The sequence below is a fragment of the Elephantulus edwardii genome, unplaced genomic scaffold (assembly GCF_000299155.1).
Source record: "Elephantulus edwardii isolate Elephantulus edwardi_28Jun2011 unplaced genomic scaffold, EleEdw1.0 scaffold00092, whole genome shotgun sequence".
In the NCBI taxonomy this organism is placed as follows: Eukaryota; Metazoa; Chordata; class Mammalia; order Macroscelidea; family Macroscelididae; genus Elephantulus; species Elephantulus edwardii.
Genome location: NW_006399842.1, coordinates 1020738 through 1045260, shown reverse-complemented (window position 1 = coordinate 1045260; position 24523 = coordinate 1020738). Strand labels below are relative to the sequence as shown.

Genomic DNA, 24523 nt, shown 5'->3' with positions numbered 1-24523 from the left:
GTAGGCTGCATAGGACTCAGACTGACTGGATCTGTGGAAGGAATCATTGGAGAAGCTCAATATCAGCAGTCAAAAGTAGGGGTGGACTGTGGGTCAGACCATCAACTATTCATGTGCTAGTTCAAATTGAGGCCAAAGAAAATAAAAATAAGTTCACAGTTCACAGGAACCAAGATATTATCTTTAATCAATCCCACCTGAATTTCAAGATCATCTAAGAATAGGTTTGAAGCATTGAAAAACCAATGATCGAAGACCAGATGAGCTATGGGATGATATCAACGATATCATCCGTAAAGAAAGCAAAAGGTCACCATAAAGAGAGAGGAAAAGTAACAACCAAAATGGATGTCAGAAGAGACTAAAAAAAATTGCACTAGAGCATCAGAAGCCAAAACATAGAAAAACATGCTGAAATAAAAAAGTTGAACAGACGATAGCTTGAGAAGATAAGGAAAAGTATTAAAAGGAATGTGCAGACAGCTGGAATTGAAGAATCAAGGGAAGAACTCAGTTTGTATGTTTCAAGGTTAGAGAATGGAAAAACAAATTTAAGCTTCTAGTAGCAATACTAAAAGATGCTATGGGCAATATACTGAAAGCTCTAGAAAGCATCAGAAGAAGATGGAGATTACCAAAAGAGTCTTGGACCAAATGGCTTCACAGCTGAATTCGACCAAACTTTCAGAGAAGATCTATCACCAATTCTACTTAAATTATTCAAAAAATCGAAAAAGAAGGAATATCCCAAAGGCATTCTATGAAGCAAGTATAACCCTAATACCAAAACCAGACAACTGCAGACCAGTATCTCTCATTAACATAGATGCAAAAATCCTTAACAAAATTCTAGCCAATAGAATCCAAAATCAGATTAAAAAAAATCATCATGACCAAGTGGGAATCATAACAGGTATGTAAGGATGGTTCAACAAAAGAAAAACAACATAATTCACCACAAATAACAAGAATCATATGATCTTAGCAATAGATGCAGAAAAGGCATTTGATAAAATCCAACATTCTTTTCTGATTAACATACTTAGCAAAATTGGAATAGATGGTAATTTCCTCAACATAGTGAAAAGTATATATGCAAAACCAAATGCCAATATCATTCTCGATGGAGAAAGATTAAAAGCATTTTTCTTGCAAACAGGGACCATATAAGGATGCCTACTGTCACCACTTTTATTCAACATTGTATTGGAAGTGCTTGCAATGGCAGTATGACAAGATAAGGAAATAAAAGGCATCCAGATCAGCAAAGAGATGGTTAAACTGTCACTATATGCAGATGATATGATGGTGTACACAGAAAACTCCAAGGACTGAACAAAAAGAAAAAGCAACTTTGTTAGAGCTAATGGACCAGTTTAGTAGAGTGGCAGGATACGAGATCAATACCAAAAAAAAAATCAGAGGGATTCCTCTATAATAACAAAGAGAACTCAGAAAAGGAAACCAAGAAAGCAGGATCATTTACAAAAGCCAACCACAAATTGAGGTGCTTGGGAGTAAACCTAACTAGAGATCCAAAAATACAAAGAAAACTATAGAACGGTTTTGAGAGACACAATAAAAGACATAAATAAATGAGGAAATGTACCCTGTTCATTGATAGGAAGACTCAATATTATGAAAATGACAATCCTACCAAAAGCAAGCTACATCAACACAATCTCAATACAGATACCAAAGTCATTCATTTTTCAAGGAGATCAAAATGAAAATTCTCGTTTATTTGGAGAAGAAAGAGATCCAGAATAAGCAAAGCTCTTCTTCTTTCTTTTCTTTTTTTTTTTAATGAAAATGAAGTGGGAGGCATAGCACTCCCTGACTTCAAAACCTACTGGTAATCACCAAAACAGCATGGTGCTGGCACAATGACAGAAACACAGGCCAATGGAACAGAATCGAGAACCCAGAAATGGACCAATCTATCTATAGTCAACTGATATGAAAAACCAAAACCTATCAAATGGAGAAATGACAACCTCTTCAACAAATGGTGACTGGCAAATACAGCCAGAAATGCACAATCAGGAGAAGATAAAATTGATGAATAGGACTTTCTAAGATTAAATCTCTGTGCTCATAAAAAAAAAATAATTCAAAAGGTGAAAAGAAAATCTACCAACTGGGAAAAAACATTTAGCGATACCATTTCAGACAAGGATCTCATCACAAAAGTTTACAGAATACTAACAGGCCTCCTGAAGAAAGAGCCTGATAACCCAATTACAAAATGGGAAAAGACATGGAAAGACTTTTCACAGAAGATGATGTTCAGACAGCCAACAGATAAATGAAGAAATGCTCAAAATCACTGGCAATAAGAGAGATGCAAACCAAAACCACATTATTCTGAGTGAACTAACTCAGTTTCACAAGGTCAAATAACTGCATTATTGTAAAAATACAAGGATAACTAGTAAAACATGTATGGGAACTCAAGAGGGGAAGAGGTGGGAGCTGAAGGGTGAGGATGGGTAGAGGCAAAACCACAGGAATGCAAATTTAGTGGGTGTAGAGGGGGAGGAAATGAGAAGGATCTGGGTGAAAAGTCTGAGTAATGATGGATAAGGTCCAACAGTGGTTAATTTTTTAAAACATAATGCATGAGAATGATTGTATGAAACATAATGTGAATGAAGAATAGTGTGAAACACAATGTATACAAACTTTGTAAGCAAACTAATTTTTTTTAAAAAAGACAAAAAAAGAAAGAAGATGGAGGGAATATACAGAATCACCAAAAAAGAACTGACTGACACTGAAAAATTTCAAGAAGTACCATATAAGCGAGAGCCAATGGTAATGAAGCAGAAGCTGCATTGAAGGCAATGGCAAAAAAATAAGGCCTCAGGAATCAACGAGATACCAACTGACTTGTTTCAATTAACAGATGCAGCCCTGGATGTGCTCACCAGTCTATGCCAGAAATTTGGAAGACAGCTGTCTGACCAACAGATTGGAATAAGCCCCTATTTGTTCTTATGGACTTAGAGAAAAGTGATCCAACAGAATATGGAAACTATCAAACATTATCATTAATATAACATGCAAGCTACTTACTACTGAAGATCATTCAAAAATGGCTAGAACAGAATATAGAAAGGGAACTGCCAGAAGTTGAAGCAGGATTTACAAGAGATCATAGCACTAGCGATACTATTGCTGATGTCAAATGGTTCCTGGCTAAAAGTAAAGAATACCAGAATAATGTCCTTTTATGCTTTATTGGCTATGCAAAGGCATTTGACTGTGGAGACTGTAACAAGTTATGGTTAACATTGAGAAGAACAGGAATCTCACGGCACTTAATTGTGTTGATGTGAAATCTAAGACCGGGAAGCTGTTGTATGAACAGAGAAAGAATACATTGTTTAAGATTAAAAAAGGAGTGTGTGTCAGGATTGTATTCACTCTCCATATCTATTCCACCTGCATGTTGAGCAAATTATTTGAGAAGGTGGATTGTATGAAGAGGAATGTGGCATCAGGATCAGAGGGAGAGACACCAATAACCTACATTATACAAAAAACTCAAACTTACTTGCTGAAAGTGAGGAGTTGAAGCACTTGTTGAAGAGGATCAAATAATACATCTTTCAATATAAGTTGTATCTCAATGTCAAGAAGACAAAGATTCTTACCATTGGACTGATTGGTTACATCGTGATGGAGAAAACATAAAACTGCTAACAACTTCATCTTACTTGGATCCACAATCAACACCATTGGTGCCAGCAATCAGGAAATCAGGAGATGCATTGCATTGGGAAAGTCTACAGTTAGGGATCTCTCCAAATTATTCAGGAATAACGATGTCAGTTTGAAGACTAAGGTACATCTGATTCAGGCCATGGTCTTTCCAATCATTTGCTATGCTTCCGAGAGCTGGACAATGAATATGAATGACACAGTAAGAACTAATGCCTTTGAGCGGTGGTATTGGAAAGGAGCACTGAATATCCCATGGACTGCCAAAAGAGCAAACAAATATGTCTTGGAAAGGGTGCAGCTGAAGTGCTCTGTGGGGATACAGAAGATGAGGCTTCACCTCACATACTTTAGGCATATTGCTGGCGGGAGGAGGCGCCATTCATTGGAGAGAGAGATGATGCTCGAAAAGATGGAGGATCAGTGAAGGAGAGGTAGACCCTCAACCAGGTGGATTCACACGTTGACAGCTGCAATGGGCTCTAGTATGTTAGGAGGTGTGGGGATGGCACAGGATATGACAGGATTCAGACCTGTTGTTCATAGGGTTGCTGTGGGTCATATTTGATTCAAAAGCACCTAACAATATCTATCCTAGAGCACTATTGGCACAAGTGTTTTAAGAAACAGTGGAACACTATGCACTGAAAAGATGTCTAAAATGCATCAGTGAGATGAAAAGAGAGGAATAAAGAGGGAAATATGCAAGATTCTTTTCTCTTTAAAAGAAGTTGTGTGCATTATAGCATGTATTTGTAAATACATTGGAAATAGCTGGAAAGATAAACATTTGATTGCTCATTTCTCATTTCTAAGGAAGAGGGACTTCTAAAAATTTTTATTTCACACATTTCTATATTATGTTAATTCTTTCTAAAAGTCATTGTAATTAAATAAAGACCTAAAAATAATGATGTCACATTCCTATCAGCTTTGCAACTTACAAATAAGAAATTTTCATCATCAACTACTCACTGGATGCCCACAGTAATTCTGATTTTAAAATCATTTTTCCATTTAACATCTCATTCATGTGAAAGAATGCAGCTGAGCAGACAAAATGCTTGCCAGAAATTACATAAGATATCAGCGATGACGATGCCAAGATTCGCCAGCAAACGACTACTATATGGTTTTTATATTTACTCTCCATGTTCTAGATCAAAACAAGCAGATTCAAAATTAATTCCACTAAATATATTTTTTTTAATTCAGAATGCTATCAGAACAAGAGATTTATGTAATTATGTAATTTTAGTAATTACCTCCTCCCATCTCCCCATTTTACTGATAAGGAAAGAGAATGTTCAAAATCAGAAAGTCATCAGTTAAGCAGGTACCTACTCACCTCCAAGGTGGGAGCTCTTTATCTTTTTGTTCAAACCTGCTGTTCCTCATGTTTTTCTCATCTTAGCAAATGACACCTGTACCACCAGGTCCCTTGAACCTTCAATTCTGCCTGACTTACCCACCTGAACCTATCTTCAAGCTCTACTTACTCCACTTTCTAAATAGTCCTCAAATTTAGCCCTTCTCTGAAGCAACACGATGTCTGTTTAAATATCTTAACATAATCTTCAGCATTTATTTTGCCTAGACAAGTAGACAATTTTTTCCCCACTAGGTCTCACTTCTCTGCCCTCCCCAATCTACACTCTGCCAACAGGGTTGATTGTCTAATAAAGAAATCTGATCATACCCTCTTTTCCCTTCTTAAGGCTCTTTCCATGGATTGCCCTTGTTAAGTTCTTTAACCTGGAGTTCAAGATCATCTATTTGTCATATTCAATATCATCTACTGTCAAATCCTGCTCTTCTCAATTCCAGTAATACCATATTGCTTATCATTCCACTAGAGCATACAATTTCATGTCTTTCTGCCTCTGCACAAGCTATTGGTTTTGGCTGAAATGCTCTTTTTTCCCTAGCCAGTGAGGGAAACTCATTATTTCAAAATCAGATCAGGTAAAAAAAAAAAATCAGATCAGGTGTCTCCAATACCAGTAAGCGTTCTCTTTCTTTCCATTCTATTTTTACTCTACTTCAATTCCACAAGCACTCTTAACTAGCAAAATTTTCCTCCTTTCTCTCCCTTGTGGCCTAGTCTGCAGAGAACTGTGCTGCTGACCCAAAGGTGGTGTCTCTGACTGTTCAAATCCACAAGTGGCTCCAAAGAAGAAAGATGGGAAATCTCCTCTTGTGTGGTTTACAGCCTCCAAAAACCCATCTAAAGTTCAGCTGTGAGTTGGTTCAAACTCTACAGCAATGAGTTATACATATGTATATTCAAATATCATGCCATGATAGCACAAAATGCATAGACTCTTGGCTAGTCTTCCACACTATTACTTAGCCTATCATTTACCTGTGTTTTGGTTCCCTCATCTACTACTAATGCTTTCCTGTTATTGTTGTCAAAATTTTTTAAAATTAGGAGCTGCAGAGTTGTGGTGCTGGAGAAGAGTCTTGAATATACGATGGACTAGCAAGAAAACAAATAAGTATGTCTTGGAGACGGTGAAACCAAGTTTCTCCTTGGAGAGTAGGGCTTTGAAGCTCTGTCTCACATACTTTGAGCATGTGGCCAGGTGGGACCAATCCTTGGAGGACACCATGCTCAGAACGGTGGAGGGACACTGCAGAAGAGGGAGACCCCAAATGAGATGGGTTGATACAGTAACTAGGGCAATGGAGGTAGGTGCATCAGAGTCAGTGAACTGGCTCAGGATAGGGCTTCCGCTGTTGTACAAAGGGTCACTGTGAGTCACAGGTGACTTGATGGCACAACAGTAGCATAGAGCATTAGGTGTGGTGTTGCTAATTTAAAGATCAGCAGTTTGAGTCCACTAGGTGTTCCATGAGAGAAAGATGGAATAAAGCTTTATAGCTTCAGAAATTTGATTGAGGGTCACTCTAAGTTGGAACAGACTTGACAAAATTAGGTCTAGGTAATGTGCTCAATGTTTCTTTTATTCTTTTCATTCATTCACTTTGCATATTCCCATTTCTAGTCAAGATGAAGTAACAGAGGCTAGATTTACTCTCCTATCTGAAACAACCTAAAAATGGACAAAATATATGAGATAATAGTTTTTAAGGAATGGACATCAGCCTGTAAAGAGGTCAGTGAGGCCTGGCAAGTGATTTGAGTGCTATGACTGCTCTAGTTTATGGCTTTAAGAGTCATTGCAGGCTGACTTGCAAAGAGCAAGAACTCAAGTGAAGACCATTATCTAATGGAACTAATTCAGGGAAGGTAAAAATAACTAGAGTTGTAAGGACAATACTAGAGAATAGAGAGAGAGCCAGGCAGATTCACAAGGGGTCTCCTTTGTGTATTTACCTAAGTATAGATCAGTGCACATACATGAGGAAACTATGTGAGACCAAACTTTGCACCTGAAAAGATTATAACAGTGTCTGGTGCTTATATGGATCCTGGAATTATGCCTGTTCTCACAAGCCAGACTGGAAACATTCTGGGACTCTTGGATAGAGAAACACAAAAAAATCCTTGTCTCAGTAGTGAGAAATAATTAGAATTAGAGTGAACACTCCTCCGCCCCAGCCTACAAAAATTCTTATCAACAAAACCTAAAAAGGATAAAACTGTTTCTAAGCAACATGGCTGGATCCAATAACAAAGTTCAAGAACATTTATAGGAATATAAAAATATCTGACTCCCAAATAAGGTAAGATTCAAAATGTCTGGCATCCAGCCAAAAATTATTATACATTAAAAAGAGCAGGAAAACACAAGCCATAATGAAGGGGGGGGGGGAATTACTCCATCAAAACCAGACCAGAATTGACACAGAGTTAAAACTATATAGAATTACACTTAGACAATCATTATAATGTATTCTTCATGTTCCATAAGCTAAGTACAAATATGAAAGATCCATTTCAAATTTCTGGAAATGAAAATTACAATGAGAGTGATGAAAAGCACACTGGAGAAATAGCAACAGATTAGACAGTTGAGAAGAAAAATTAATAAATAAGAAGACAAAAGAATAGAAACTTTCTAAAACAGTTTCTTTAAGGAAAAAAATGGGCAGGGCATCAGTGAGCTATAGAACAACTTCAAAAGATCAAATGTATGTATTACTTACATACATGTAATTTTGGGCCTTTTTAAATATACCGCAAATAAAATTAAAGAAGAACTAAAAGCCTTAAATATATTCAGCTAATCTAAACAGAATGGACAAAAAGGAGCAACAATAACATGGGAACAGCTAAGTCAGATTTCACTAGCTACACAAAGGAGAACTATCCCCATTGATAACATCCCCTGTACCAAAATAATAGCCCCAAGGTCAGACACAGCACCCTACTCTGCTACACCTACTTATACTATTCACTAGGTCTGGGATTCTTTGCAGAAGTTATGAGGTTTATGCTGACTGAACTAACTCAGTCGCATAAGGACAAATACTGCATAAGATCATTATTATAAAAATAGAAGGATAACTTGTAAAACATGTATGGGGAACCAAGGAGGATAGGAGTGGGAACAGAGAGAGGAGGATGGGTAAGGGCAAAATCACAGAGTTGAACAATTTATTGGGTGGAGGGAGGAGGTAAAGGAAATGGGAAAGATCCAGTGGGGACTTGAAAAGACAGGATAATGGTGGGCATAGTGCAATGGTGATTAATGTTATAAAACATAATGAATTGGAATGATCATATGAAACACAATGTGAATGAAGAATAGTGTGAAACACAATGTATACAAACTTTGTAAGCAAACCACATAAAATATTTTTTAAAAAGTTATAAGGTTTATTAAGGAAATAAGTTAGGGTGGCAGAATGGAGGAAGTAAAAGATATCACACAGTTAAAGCCCAGGTTTAGTCCAATAACAAATAAACCTCTGGTTTCCTCAATCAGCCCACAAGCTTTGTCTCATAGTAGTAGTCACAAGTCTTTTTTGAATCATCTAGCAAGCAAAACTTTTAACTCTGGCTCTATCTCCATCAGGCTACACCTCCCTAAAGTAGTTTCTCCAAAGTCTAACCAGCTCTCTCTCACACAATGGACTCACAGCAGCAACAAACCATGTGTCTACAGTTGAGGCAGCTTAAACCATGCCCTGAAGAAGGTCAAGGCAATGAATAGGAAAGTCATTTTCAAAAGTCCAAACATCACATGAACACAGCAATATTTATTATTATATTAAATGTTCTTCTTGTTGTTGTTAGGTGTCATAAGTCAAACCTAATTCACAACTGATCCTCCAGCAGATTTTCAGGGGCTGTAAGCATAAAGGAGGTGATTGATTACCCACCTTTTTCCCATGCACGCAATATGCCTTTGGATTGGGAGGGCAACTCCTTACTGCTAGGCCATCAGAGCTCCCTATGTTAAAGGTACTGCATAAATTAAAAGGCAGAGATTGTCAATCTGTATAAAATAACATAACTATATTCTGTCAACAAGAAGTACTCTTAAATATCTAGTTTCTAAACTGATTCATAGATTCAGTGCAATAATAAGCAATTTTTTAAGTTTATTTGTAGAAACTGACAAGTGGTTTATACAATTCATATGGAAGTATAAAGAACATGTAACAGTCAAAAACAATTTTGAAAATAAGCAAAGTAGGAGGATTTACACTATTAAATGTCAAGACTATAAAACTATAGTTACCAAGATAATGTAAGCTAATCTAATAAGAATAGGTGGTACTCTTGAGAAGGACAAAATAGATGAAAACATAATGGTCAATTTATTTTCAACAAAAATGCTAAGTTTATTCAAAGAAGAAATTACAATTATGTCAACAAAAACAACACAGAACAATAAGACTATTAGATATCCACATGGGGGTGGGAGGAAGAACTTCAACCATAATTGCATACATACATAAAACTTTCAAATCATATACTTAAATGTAAAACTAGAACTATAAAATATCTAGGAGAATAGAAAGTACAAAAATCTTTATAATCTTTGGTTAGGCAAAGATTTCTTTGACATTGTAAAAAAATTAAAGAATGATAAAAATAAAAATTAAAGCTTTTTGTTCTTCAAAAAAGAATAAAATGAAGTCAAGATTAAGATTTTAAAGTAAAATGAGAAAAATAGTAGCAATAGATTTATAACAAAAACGTGCATCTGCACTAAAGAGCATATAGCTTAAAAAGAAAATTACTGACAATTTACTGTTTATATGTTCAGGGAGTCCTGGAGGCCTAGTGGTAACAGGTTGTGCTGATACAACAATGGTACAAGATTTGAATCCACCAGCTGCTTCATGGGAAAAAGAAGGGCAATCTCCTCCTGAAAACCCACTGGAGAGTTAGTTATAAGTTGGTTCTGACATGACAATACATAACAATAACAATTCCATGAAAAGCTATCTTTAGTCATCAGGAAAATGTAAGTTAAAGCTATAGATATAATCACACATCTACCAAAATTGGTAAATATGTGATTTAAGGCTAAAAATACAAAGTATGAGAAACTACAATGAAATCTGTGAGACCTGGAATTCAACTTTCTTCTTTTTCCAGATCAAGCAAATTTTTTCTTTGACAGAGTACATTCTTAATACTATTCTATTTCTTGTTTTAGTAGAACATATTTACATTTTTCTTCTCTGACAAGTTTCATCATACATAGGTTTCAACTTGTGCAGATTTTACTGTATATGGAGCAATTTTCTCACATTTTGCCAGTGGGAATATAAAATGGACTCTATGAAGAAGAATGCAACATCAGGACTAAAGGAAAATTCATCTTTGTTATACAGATGGCACAACCTTACACATTGAAAGTGAAGAGGGCTTGAAATACTTGCTGCAAAATATCAAAGAATATGGATCTCAAAACAAAAATTCTCACCATTGGACCAATAAACAACAACATGATAGAGGGAGAAAATATTGAAACTGTTAATGACTTCATCTTACTTGGATCCACAGTCAATACGCTTGGGAGCAGCAGTCAGGAGATCAGGAGATGCATTGCACTAGGAAAATCTGCAGTCAGAGACTTCTTCAAATTATTGAGAAGTCATTTTAGTTTGAGGACGAAGGTATGTCTTATTCAGGCCATGGTCTTTTCAATCACTTTCTATGCTCCTAAGATCTGGACAATGAACAAGGATGACACAGAAGAATTGATGCCTTTGAACTGTGATGTTGAAGAAAGGTACTGAATATCCCATGGACTGCCAAAAGAACAAACAGACAAAGGTCTTGGAGATGGTGCAGCCAGAGTGCTTCTTGGAAGAAAAGGTGATAAAGCTTCATCTCATATGCTTTGGGCATGTTTCTAGGAGAGGCTACTAATTGGAGAGGGACATCATGCTTGAGAATAAGGAGGGATGGTGAAAGGTAAGCTCTTCAACCAAGTGGATTGACCCAGTAATTGCAGCAATGGGCTCAAGTGTGTCAGAGATCGTGAGGCTGGCAGAAGACAGGTCAGGGTTACGATCTGTGATTCACAGGGTCACTATGAGTCATACTCAACAGCACCTAAGAACAGCAACTTTACAAAGTAACTTGATAATTTATTAAAAAGTTAAATGTGCACATGCCATGCGGGCCAGGACTTCCAAAAGAAATTAAAACGTATGTTTATATAAATGAATCTTAAATAAGTAGTCAGAATAGAAGAAACCTTGCCTTTAAAAGAAAAAAAAAGAAGAAAAGGGTTAAGAGTTCAACTGCTAACTGAAAGATTTGTAGTTCATCAAGGGTTCATCAAGGGATTCCATGAAAGACACAACTGGCAATTCACTTCCATAAAGATTAAAACCAATAAAACTCAATGGGGCAATTCCACTCTGTCATAGGGGGTCACTAGGAGTTAGAATCAACTCAGTGGAACCTAACAGCAATGATCACGGCAACTTAATTCATAATATCCAAAAAGCGGAAATGTCTCCAATGCCCATCAGTTGGTGGATGGATACACAAATGGTGGTCCATTTATACAAAGGAACATTGCGGAATAACAAACATACAAATTAGTGCTGCATATGACAAACACAGATGAGTCTCAAAAGCATTCTTCTGAGAAGGGGAGAAAACAAAAACAAAAAATACACTAAACCCATTGCTGTTGGATCAATTCTGACTCCCAGCAATCCTATGGGACAGAGTAGAACAGGATTACAGGATATCCAAGACTGTGATCTTTGCTGAAGCAGACTACCACATCTCTCCCTTATGAAGCACCTGTCAGGGGTAAAACTGCCCAACTTTCCGTCAGTAGCTGGGTGTTTAAACTACTGCAACACCAGGGCTCCTGTACATAAAGAGTGTATACTATGTAGTTGTTATGTACTGTCAAGCCAAAATCACCTCATAGCTGACCCTCCAACTGATTTTTTAAATTGCAATCAATAAATAAATAAATTTTATAAATTGCAAGGGAAGAGACTGTTCATCTTTCTTTTAAGGAACAGCTGGAAGGTTTGCACCATCTGCCTTTTAGATGGCAGTTCAACTCTTTGCATATTAGTCCACTACATACCACCTTAGTCCAGTTACATGGATTTTACCTGAACAAGCAAAACTAATCTATATTGACAGGATGCAAATAAGAGGGAAAGTTGAGGGAGTTTACTGCAATGAGGTACAAAGGAATTTCTGAGGGTACTGGAAATGCTCTTCTCAAGAGGTTTTTTTAAACATGGGTGCAATCTCATTTAAATTCAGCTTTGTAGAATAAGATGCAGGGTTGTAGCAATCAGAGGGACCTCTGAGTTCTGGTGGTTCCACAAGTCCAGAGGGGGCAAAGCTGCTAATCCTCGTTGGTGGTTCAAATCCACCTCTGTGGCTTGACAAGAAAAAGATGGGCAAATTCCCCCTGTGGATTTACAACCTCAGAAACAGAGGTTCAGCTTTGACTCAATTCCAACTCAAACAGCAATGAAGTCGAGGTTTTTGGGAGATCAAAAGATGTTCCCCATAATAGGAAGTCACAGGGTAATAGGAATATTAGTAGTAGGAAACAGCTGATGTTGTTCGTCGTTGTTGTTTTAGGTGCCATCAAGTCAACTGTGAATAGTGATCGTATGAACAGCAGATCTAAACCCTGTCCTATTTTGTACTTTTAAACATTATTTTATTGAAATATAATTTATACATAATAAAATACATTTCCTTTATTAGTTCAGCGAGTGTTAATAAATATACTCAGTCCCACATAACTACCCATACAATGTGTCCTTTTTCAAAATCACCCCTCAAAGTTTTTTGTGTTTAATAATCATAATTTTAAAGCACAAGTCTTAGAATTCAACATTCAAACCAAAACACTATGCAGGCAACATAGAGGACTAACTGAGCACAAGCCAAGGTTTCTTGAGCAAGGTACTTAATTTCCCAAAGCTTTCGTTTCCTCATCCATAAAAGATAATAAAGCCAACTTCTTGATATTGTGGTGAGGATTAAAAGAAATCATGTTAAGCACCTCAAACACATTTCAACCAATAAATGGTATTAGCCTTATCACGATGAGACAGACAGTTTTGGTATCGTTTTCCTCAGAGTTATGGTAAAGACCCTGGAGCCTATGAGCATTGAAGACCTTTGAAGCAGTCTTCAATGACATCTTTAAGAAATGAACTGAAATGGTAAAGGAATTCTGAGTTCAGGCTCCCTGCTGGTTCTATTTCACAATTAGTGGCAAAGGCCTCAACATATTTCATGCTCAAGTATATTGCTTTGATGTGGAATGGCTATTTGAAAATGGATTCTGAAATGAACTGAAAGCAAGACACTTAAAAGGTTTTCCTCCTCAGTTTAAGACTGTGAGAAACTAGGAGACCACATCTCCAAGATTCGTCCACACAGCCGAGTCCAGCTGCCTGCCAGTGCCTGCTCCATGTCAGGAAAGCCCTGACTCCATTCTTCAGCTCTGAGATCGGCCTCCAGCCTGTCTTGTGGAGCCAAGACCCACTTCTCCAGTTTAGCCATACGCCATTCCAAGTGTTCAACTCTGCAGGCTGCCCAGATGATAGCCTATTGCATAAATGGGCAAGATGCTCTTTAGCTAGTCTCAGTTTCTTGGAGAATTCTCTCTCCAGCTGCCACCGTCACCAACCTCACCACATCACACAAAGGACACAGTTGCAACCAAAGGTCATCTACCTGAGCAACAAAGAGCTGGAACTCATCAGGCAGAATCCACGAGCGAGGGTAGAAGTTGTACTCCTCAGGAAAGAGATCCTGCATGATTCTTACTGCTCTGCTCAGAGTAACTTTACGCACCATCTCCGTCATGCCTGGGGAGAAGAGAAACTGTGAGGTTTTAACAGCAGTGAGCCACTAGTTTAAAACAGCCATTATGTAGGACTTTTTAAATCACCCACCTTGCTTAGTCACTCTTTTTCAGATAGGATTAAATACACACACACACACACACACACACACACACACACACACACACCCCCACCCCACCAAACCCCAGTATATGTTATTCACCACTGCCGTGACTCATGGCTTGCAAAGACAAACTATATTAATGAAATACTTGAGGTAACAGGTAGAATTTTTTTCCTCCTCTTTTATGAAATTTGAAGAAGCATCAGTGCATTTTCACCTAGTTTATTATTTCGTTCCTTGTCAGCCCCCTACACAATGAATAAAGACAAGTATTTATGTCTTGCACTTAAAATCCTTTTTAAGTTTTGGCTGTCATCTATACTTCTGGGCTTATTTCCATCTTGCACCCTGGAGAAAATTACCTAGAGGACTCTGGTTACATTACAAGAAAATTAATTAATTTGCTTTTTTTCCTCCTCTTTCTTGAGTATGAAAAGTACAAAACAGAAAAATATACACCTTTCAGCATAAAATCTGTCTCCTTGAAGACAGAAAGTAGAAAGGACATCAGAGTATAATTTATAGTTTAAAGGGAGACATGCAAGTGGTAGTTCTTCAGTTCTAAGTACTGACACTGACATTGATCAGACCTCATAAATTTGCCCCACAAGGGACTGAGTTTCCCACTCATAAACATCTTAAAGGAGTAGTGGCTTTTTTTCTTTTAACATCTTTACTAACTCTAACTAAAGTGAAGAAACAGTATATAGCGTAGCAAATTTTAAATAAATTTATAAAAATTCCTTTTCATCTTGGCATGCTTATTATTTCCAGTGAATATATAACTTCCACAAAGGAAGAAGGCCCCACCCTGAAGGAGGCTAAGAGTTCCATTACTACCACTAGAAACTTGCTTAGCAAACTTATTTTTAATGAAAAGTGCATAGTCCAATGTCAGCTTGACACATCCAAGTATCACACCTTCCAAACGAGCACCGTCAGAATGAATGAGGTTTCTCTCCACTTCCATGTTCAGGGAAAAAAGGGCTCACATCTGAGGATGAAGATTTTAATAACCAACTTCTTGCTTCCTTCAGCATACTAAAAAAAGCAATAAATCTAAAGATCACAGACTCAAGATGTCAATGTCCACATTCTTACTTCTTGTTTAGGGTATGGGGAGAATTAAGCAAGAAAAAAAAAGAGCTTAGAAAGCACAAATAAACTATGTTCTAACATAGACTTTCCAGTATGAAAGAAAACTTGCTGAGGACATAAATAAGTATGAGGCCAAGAAAGCACAGCTCTTTCCTTTTATCCCCCTTCAAAAATGGAAGCTTTGGGTTGTTAGCACTGGAGCTAAACACAAGGTGAATAAAACAAAATTTAACCTTTCTTCAGATCTTTTTACCTTTTGACTAGTATTTAATTAACATTCTAGTTATAGCTGTGCTGCAATCCCAAAGGCACACAGTTTGAATCCACCAGCTGCTCCTTGGAAGAAGGATGGGCAATCTCTTCCCAGGCAATTAACTGAAACCCTCTGGAGGGTCAGCTCTGGGTCGGTTCTGACTTGGCAGTACACAATAACAACAACAGCACCTTATACTAAGTAGGTGGCACCTGCCAGCCAGATGGTAGCATAGTAGTTTCTGTATTTTGATGTCTTTTTGGCAGGGGAGTTTTAGAAAGCCCTTGGCATGATGCAGACAGAACTGCTGCAAGTGCAGACACTCAGTATGAATGCCCCAGAAAAGCTGTGTTGACATCAAAGTCCAGCAATTTGAGGATATTCACTTCAAATCTGCAAAGGCTCCTTTCGCAATGTGCATAATGAGTCCCCCAGCTGCTAATAAGTCTGTTTCCAAGTGTCCCTTTGCGTTTCCAGGCAATTCTCTACAGCCAGCTTAAGCAGCAGCCTGCAAGCCAATGATTGCTTCTCCCCAGACACCTCTTGCCTCCAGGCTGTGCGCAGCCCACTTTAACACTGCATAAAAGCCTATCTCCAGGAGGCACCAGTGTAGAACTCCTTCAATCCACTTAACACCAAAACCTCTGTTCTTCCACCATATCTAAGCTATGCTTCAACCCAGTGTTTCCATGAAAAGTTTCTAGCTCTTCCTTGGACCCACCTCCCATGAGAGCTGTTGGTATCCCTATCTCTGGTGGTGGCTCAGATATAGAGCCACAGTACTTGTCCCTATAGCAAAAATGTGAAACAAGAGATTACTGCCAGGTCCAGTTGGCTCGATCAAAATGGCTTTCCTAGTCATTGAATTTGACTTTGCCACATGGTTCGGTGGGAATATGTGAATGGATTTGTTAGCCTATCCACAAGGGGATTGGCTAGACTTACCACTAAATTAAGCAGACTCAGCAGCAGATTTGAGAGTCTCACCAGCAGCAAAGAAGCAGGCATGCAATGAGTGCCCTTCAGGGCCAGAGATTTTTGCACCAGCTAGATCTACAGCAGCAGCAGCTGTGGCCAAAACAAAGACCAGAGACTTGACATGAGCTAGAACTGACCTTGGGAATGCTACTCTCCACTGAATAAGAGCTAAGAGCCTTTTGCCCAGGTTTGTTGGAGGACTGGGGGAGGAGGAGGAGAACCATAACTGGCAGGCCTGAGAGCTTTGTAACACTGGCCTAAAGCTGCAAGGCTGAAGGCTGAGGTGCCTGTGAGCACATTTCAGAAACTCTGATAACTATATTCTGCTACTAACCTGACTTCCTCAATATGGTTCGGTGTGGTCTATGAGCTTCTGCGTCAGGATTTGGACCCAGTAAAGTAGTAAGATTGGTGTTGGGATGAGTGGAAAGAGATGCGCGAGTGTGGAGAGCATGTTTGACCTCATGGGAATGGTTTTGTGTTGTTGATGTATTGACAGGGACAGTTCCCCTTTGTGAAGTTGGTAAAGATCAGACATGGCCATCCTCACAAAGCCCTTGCTCTTTTTACAGTTCCCAACTCTGACTCCTTTCTGTAGCAGCTGAAGCACATGACCTCTACCTGTGATTCCTGTTGTAGGCTCTGGGACTCATTCTGACCTGTGGCAGAAGCCATTACTCTAAGTCTAACCATCAGGTCCTCAATGCTCTAAAACTGACCCTATCTAACTTATCTAAGTCGCAACTGATTCAGACCATGGTCTTTGCAGTTACCTGCTATGCAACTGAGAGCTGGCAATGAATAAGGATGACACAAGAAGAATTTATGCCTTTGGTCTATGGTGCTGGAGAAGAGTAGGCTGGCAAAAGAACAAACTGATGTATTTTGCTGAAGGTGAAGCCAGAGTGCTTCTTACATAGATGATAAAGCTTCATCTTACACACTTTAAGCATACTGATAGGAGAAGCTATTCCCTACAGAGGAAAAGGTGGAGGGATAGTGAAGGAAAGGGAGACACTCAACAAGTGATTGACACACTGATTACAGCAATGGACTCAAGAGAGTCAGAGATTGTGAGGATGGCACAGGATAGAGCAGGGTTCAGATCTGTTCATAGGGTCACTATGAGTTGTACTCGACTCGATAGTACCTAACAGCACCTAACTTTTCATATATTTGTTGTTATTGTTGAGTGCCACTGAATAAATTTCAACCCATAGAAGCCCCTTATGACAGAGCAGAATTTCCCCATAGTTTTCTAGTCTGTGATATTTGGGGAGAGAATGCCAGGTCTTTCTCCCCAGCAGTGGTCAGGTGGGTTTGAACTGAAAATCTTTCAGATAGCAGTTGAATGCTTCACTGTTGTGCTAATGGGGTTGGTTCTAATTAGATAAGTAGAATTTCAATCTTTTACTGAGAAAACCAGTTGCTGTTAAGTCCATTCAGATCCAGGTGCTTATCAGACTGTGCTCTACTGAGTCTTCAACAGGTGACGTTTTTTGCATGTTGATAACCACGCCTTTCTTGCAAGGTACCAGTTAGCAACCAAGTAGTTAATCACTGGCACTACCTAAGAGCTCCTTTTTGCTTGAGAATCATTTGTTGCTTACCCACAAATTCTGGAACCTATATTTGTTCCGCGGGCCTAAGTGACACAATGCACAAAGCTGAGACCTTTGTCTTCTATCTCTACTGTTTCTCCTCTCCAGTTCCTTCTCTGTCCTGCCACCATCTTCACCCCAAAGCTAATGTATAAAGGCTAGAGTCCTCTGTTTGTGATTTCAGCCCATTGTTTTGGGTTCCACTAGTCATTGACAGGCTCTTTTAAGAATGATTGCCTACCTGGGTTCCTCAACAAGGTCAATCCCTAAATGTCTCTACTGTTCATTGGGGAAGATTCTAACTCTGGTTCCATTCAAGGATTTCATTTTATTTGGATCTCCTATCAACACCCATGGTAGAGGAGTCAAATAATGTATTGCATTGGCCAAATCTGCTGCAAAGGCCATCCTTAAAGTACAGAAGAGCAGAGATATAACTTTGAGGAGAAAGGTGCATCTGGCCAAAGTGGTGGTACTTTTAATCATCTCATGGTCTTATGAAAACTGGACAATGAATGAAGAAGATAAAAAAAGAACTGCCATGGCCGCTGACACCTGGGTTCTTCTGTCTGTCACACTGGAGTCACAAGGCCTGGAGGATTACATATCATTAGAGTTAATCAACAATGACACACTGATTCTCAGGCTTATTCATGCAGTCTTATTTAGCCCAATTTTAAAACAATGAGCTTTACTGGAAGTACTACTCAATCAAAATATCACTTACAATTCTTTGCAAAAACACTTAACAACATAAAACATATACCACCAATAACAACCACAACAGCTAAAATAAACTTACTGTCATCAAGTTATTCCTGACTCACAGCAAACCTCCGTCAGGTTTCCAAGGCGGTAAATCATTTACAGAGGAAGACTGTTCATCTCTCTCCCACAGAGGTGGTTTGAATTGGTGGTTTTGACTTGCAGACCTTTCGGTTAGCAGAATAATAGGTCATGCACTATGCACTGCACCACCAAACGGATAGTTAACACCCACCTTCTTCTGCCCTATTGTCATTGCTTAATTCATCTTTTGCTTCGAATCTTCAGCAGTCTCTTAGCTGTACTGTTTTCTCCCTCTCTAGCATTTATACCCAATGCACTCCTCTGGTTGTGCTTTCTAAAACATAAGTTGGCCCATGCCATTCTCCTCTTTAAAAGTTTCCAAAGCTCTCCATGACCTTCGGACTTTAACAGTATTGTACTTTGGTTCTCTCAGCACTGCCCTAAAATGCGTAATCCCCTCTAGCTATAGTGAGCCGTTTAGCTTCCCTGAATGATCTCAGCATTCTTCACCTCTGCACCAACTCTGCCCCCTTGTTTATTACCAGCATAGAACCTGTCCACTTTTATAATTTCAATTCATATGAGAATCATATTCTAGGGTATCTTACCCTGCCTTCTCCTCAAGCAAGGTTTTGTGCTCTTGCTCCTAAATCTCCTCTCACAGCATCATCCTAAGCTTCCCTGTAGCACATGACTTATTTTGTATCATCTGTCTTTCTCGCTTCATGTCTGCCTCACTATCTTTGTATCCTCAGAGGCCAGGCCAAGGCCTGACAGATGGTTTCTTCCAATACATTTCTCCCTGGAACCCTTATCTCTCACACAGAAAGCCTTCTCTTCATGGTGAACTCTCAGGCAACACCGGTCCTATGCTGCTGTATCTCTCAGCACCTGAAGCTCAGTAAAAACTATAGTTCATAAACTGAAAATGGACAATATATGTGGACTACAGTTTATGGTAACAGAGTTCCATTCTGATGACTCCATCATAAATTTGTTCTGATGTATGTCAAATACTGGTTTGGGTTTGTTGATTGCTTTTTGTGTTTTGTTTTGGGTTTGGTTTTCTGGTGTGTGTTTTTTTGTTTTGTTTTCATTATTATTGCCTTTGATTATCTGTATCTTTATAATTAATCAGTGGTTTCTACAGTAAATCAGAAAATTTAATATCTGCAAGGGACATCTGAGAATAACATCAGCAATTACAAGCTACAGCACTAAATGTAGTGGGCATTACTAATGATACAAATAGTCCCAAGTATTCATCTCAACTCAAACAAAGCCTAAGTCAGGGATTGCTTGAACTGAACTTTTTAAAGCAACTCATTGTTGTGGTATAGATTTCAATCCCTAGCCAGCTTATAGAACAGAACCAACTGATTTTATTTTTTTAATTTACACAGACGTTTAATTAGCTTTATTTACAGAGCAGGCTTGTTCTGTTGGTTTTTGTTGTGGTTTTTTTTTTTTTTTCAGTCTCCAATGGTGCCTAGATAACATCATTAGGCAAGAATGCCAGTTTAAAAGAAATCTATGCAGAATTCTAAAAATAACAGATGTTGATGCTCCTCAAGAAGGGGCAAGCTTGACTATTTCAGCAGCTCTCATTCTACGCCTCAGTTACTCAGAAGCAATTCTGTTGCAGTCTCTACATCCCATGATTTTGAAGACAAGGCCACTATTACTGCATTCCTATCAACGCCCATAGCATATCGATTTTCTATTTTTTTGGTGTATTCTGGACTAGAAACTGGTGCTCCAGCAGACACATGTGCCCAAAGTCGAGCCGTCTGTTTGAACATCTCAGGATTCTGTTTGTACTGATTTGCTGCTACTGCATCTTGTGGATCATCTGGTTCTGCAGCTGCCAATAGTGCTTGCAATGACAGTAATACCGTACGAAGAGTCATTGCTGCTGCCCATTGATCTTTCAGAATATCCAAACAAATAACCCCTGTGGCGGAACTAATATCAGGATGCCATATTTTAGTGATAAACCGGACCTTAGGGGAATTAAATGGATATGTTTCTGGTATTTTTATCTCTAGTTGGTGTCTTCTTCCTTCATATGGTGTGTCTGGAGGTCCTGCTATTTCTCCTCTTAATTCTGTAAAATTCTCATCTACAAGATCTACTTTAATTTGATTTTTGCTCGTCTCCCGCCGGCGAGCCCGTCCAGCCCCCGGGCCCCGGGCAGGGAGAGGAAAGAACCAACTGATTTATATGATCTCCAAAGCTGTAGATTTTTAGTGGTTCAAACTACTGACCTTTCCGTTAACAGCTGAACAATGAACTACTGTATCACCCAGGCTCCTTTTTCTTAAAGCAAAGACATATCCAGATCAGATTACTTTTATAGGTAGCCTTACTCCCTCGGTTAAAATATGTTGTTATGTGCTGTCAAGTTGACTACAACTCACAGTGACCCTATGAACAATAGCTCTGAACTCTATACTATATTGAGCCAATCTCATTGTCTCTGACACACTTTCCTCCACTGTCACAGTCAGTTTGTTAATCCATCTCATCCAGGGTCTTCCTTTGCCATGCTGACCCTCTACCCTCCCAAACAAGATGTCTTTCTCCAAGTATTGGTCCCTCTTGGCAAAATCCCCAAAGTATGTGAGATGGAGCTTCACAATCCTTGCCTATAAGGAGCAATCTGGTTTCACCCTCTCCAGGACAAATCTGTGTGGCCTCTTGGCAGTTCACGGTATTTTTCAATACTCTTCTCTAGCACCACAAATCAAAGATCCTTGTTCTATCATCCTTAGTCATTGTCCAGATTTCAGATGCATAGCAAGTAATTGAGAAGACCATGTCTTGGAGCTATGAATATTAAAAATTTCTGCCAAATCTTGCAGTCCAAAATTGACTGAACATGCAATCAAGATGTGTTATGATTGTTGACTAGATGCAAAATCTGGAAACAGTGACAAAGGAATAGTAGTTGGAAAATATGGGCTTGGTGGTAGAAATGAAGCTGGAGATAGAATGACTGAATTTGTATTTTCAATTATCTATTCATTGAAAATACCTTTTTAAAAAGATACAAACAGCAATTTTACACATGGACCTCAACTGAATCAGACCTTGCAAAGGAATCAGATGGACTACATTTGTGGAAAGAATCGTTGGAGAAGCTCAATACAGGCAGCTGAAATAGGCCAGAGGCAGACTGTGAGTCAGACCATCAATTACTCATGTACAAGTTCAAATTGAGTCTGAAGAAAATTAAAATAAATCCACAAGAACCAAGATATGATCTTCAATCTATTTCATCTGAATTTCAAGATCACCTTAAGGACAGGTATGCATTTCAGAGAAGGGTCTGATATGAAAAGTTTACAGAATCCTATAGGGATTCTACAAGAAAAAGACTAGCAACACAATTACAATATGGGCAAAAGACATGAAAAGACTTTTCACAGAGGAAGATATTCAGATGGCAAACAGACACATGAAGAAATGCTCAAAAATCACTCACAATAAGAGAGATGCACAACAAAACCAAAATTAAATACCATCCCACCCCAGTGTTGTTGTTGTTGTTGTTGTTATGTGCCATCGAGTCACCTGCAACCCATAGCGTCCCTAAGTATAGAAGCTCTGAAGGCTGCCTTGTCCTGAACCAATCTCACTGATTTCAATACACCAACCCCCATTGCCTCAGTTACTGTTGTCAATCCATTTCATCCAACGTATTCCTCACCTGCGCTGTCCCTCCACCCTTCCAAGCATGGTGTTCTTCTCCAAAAATCAGTCCCTCTTGGCCACATGCCCAAAGTATGTGAGATAGAGTTTCAAAATCTTAGCCTCCTGGAGAAACTTGGTTTCACCCTTTCCAAGACTGACTTATTTGTTTTCTTGGCGGTCCACGGTATGTTCAACACTTTTCTCCAGCACCACAACTTGAAGGCATCAATTCTTCTGTGATCCTTAGTCATTGTCCAGCTCTCTGATGCATAGCAAGTGATTGTGAAGAAGTGGTCTGAATTAGGCACACCTTAGTCTCCATACTGACATCGTTGCTTTTCAGTATTCTGGTGAGGTCCCTGATAGCAAATTTTGCCCAATGCAATTTGTCTTTTGATTTCCTGACTGCTAGTGCCAAGAGTGTTGATTGTGGAGCTAAGCAAGCTGTAATTGTTAACAACCTCAGTCTCTTCTCCATCTATCATGGCACTGCCAATTGCCCCAGTGGTGAGAATCTTTATCTTTTTTTTATGATGAGCTTCAATCCATATTGAAAACTACAGTCTTTGACCTTGTGCAGCAAGTGCTTCAGGTCCTCCTCACTTTCTGCAAGCAAGGTTGTGTTATCTGAATAACACAGATTGTTGATGAGTCATCCTCTAATCCTGATGCCACATTCTGTCCAGCTTCCCGAATGATTTGTTCTTCATATAGATTGAAAAGGTGAGGATTGCAGAGTGGAGTATACTTGGGGTGGGAGTGGGGAGGTGCAGGGGGGCGGGTAATTGTGTACCAATGAAGGAGTTTTTCTTTTGCTTTCTAAGGAGAGGAGCGAATGGGGGGTGGGGAGAAAAGTGCAACAATGAATGAATGGAATTCCAGAATCTCTGTAGATGTTCATTGAAATTAATAACAATAATAATAATAATAAAATGTCACACACACACACACACACACACACACACACACACACAATACCCTATAAGGCTAATGAGGGAAGCAGAAAATAAGAACATTTCTGTCAAAGACTTTCACCAGCAGGCTGGATAGACTCCAACTCTCTTAGGCCTGGATACGCATCAGTGTTTCTGTTTTCTGTTTCACCAGGATAGTTTGGAGAGCTCTTCTATGAGCCTTTGTTTTTCCTGGGCCCTATCTGTGCCCATACCAAAAAGAAAAAGAAAAAACAAAAAAAAAAAGAAAAGGTATGGAGACAGGATGTCTTCTTGGTGCCCTCCTTTCCTGATTTTGAACCATGCAGTGTTTTCTTGCTCTGTTCTGAGAACCATCTCCTGGTCCAAGTATAGATCTTGCAAAAGCACAATCAAGTGTTCTGGGATTCCCATTTTCCTCAAGGTTAGCCACAATCTGTTGTGATCCACACAGTTAAATGCCTTTGCATAGTAAACAAAACACAGATAGACATTCCTCTAGTACTCTGACATTGGAAATAATATCTCTAGTGCTATAACCTCTTCTAAACCCAGCTTGTTTTTCTGGTAATTCTCTGTCAATTTACTGTTCCAGACATTTCTGGATAATCTTCAGCAGGATTTTACTAGTATGTGATAATGTTCAATAATTTCCACACTCTCATGGGTCACCTGTTTTTGAAATGGAAATAAATATGGATCTCTTCCAGTCAGTTTGCCAGGTAGTTGTCCTCCAGATTTTTTTTTTAATTTATTTTTTTTTCCTCCAGATTTCTTGACACAACCTGGTGAGCACATCCAGGACAGCAACTGTTTGTTGAAATATGTCAGTTGGTATTCCATCAATTCCTAGGATTTTTTTTTGGTGGTGGGGGCTTTCTTTTTTGCCAAGTCCTTCAGAACAGCCTGAACATCCTCCCTCATCACCACTGTCGCTTGATCATATGTTATTTCTTGAAATTCTTCAGTCAGGTTTTTTTTTTTTTGGTACAGTGATTCTGTATACTCCTTCCATATTCTTTTAATTTTGGGTTTGTTTTTTTTTTTAAATTACCACTCATGGCTTTAATTTGTTCTTTAGTTCCTTTAGCTTAAGAAATTC

The 24523-nt window shown here is 38.7% G+C and overlaps 2 protein-coding genes across 2 annotated transcripts in view; both read right to left on the bottom strand.

The window, feature by feature from the left end:
• TTLL11 (tubulin tyrosine ligase-like family, member 11) overlaps nucleotides 1–24523 on the bottom strand; it is a 395726-nt gene that overhangs the window by 285856 nt on the left and 85347 nt on the right. The window contains exon 3 of the mRNA XM_006890745.1: nucleotides 13841–13974. Within this exon, the coding sequence (XP_006890807.1) occupies nucleotides 13841–13974 (134 nt within the window). The remainder of the gene's footprint in view (nucleotides 1–13840; nucleotides 13975–24523) is intronic.
• Nucleotides 20410–22380, bottom strand: LOC102844098 (ubiquitin-conjugating enzyme E2 K-like). Its single transcript, XM_006890732.1, has 2 exons — nucleotides 22370–22380; nucleotides 20410–21007 (listed from the first exon to the last, which is right to left on the bottom strand). The coding sequence occupies exons 1-2, from the start codon at nucleotides 22378–22380 to the stop codon at nucleotides 20410–20412; spliced, it is 609 nt and encodes a 202-aa protein (XP_006890794.1).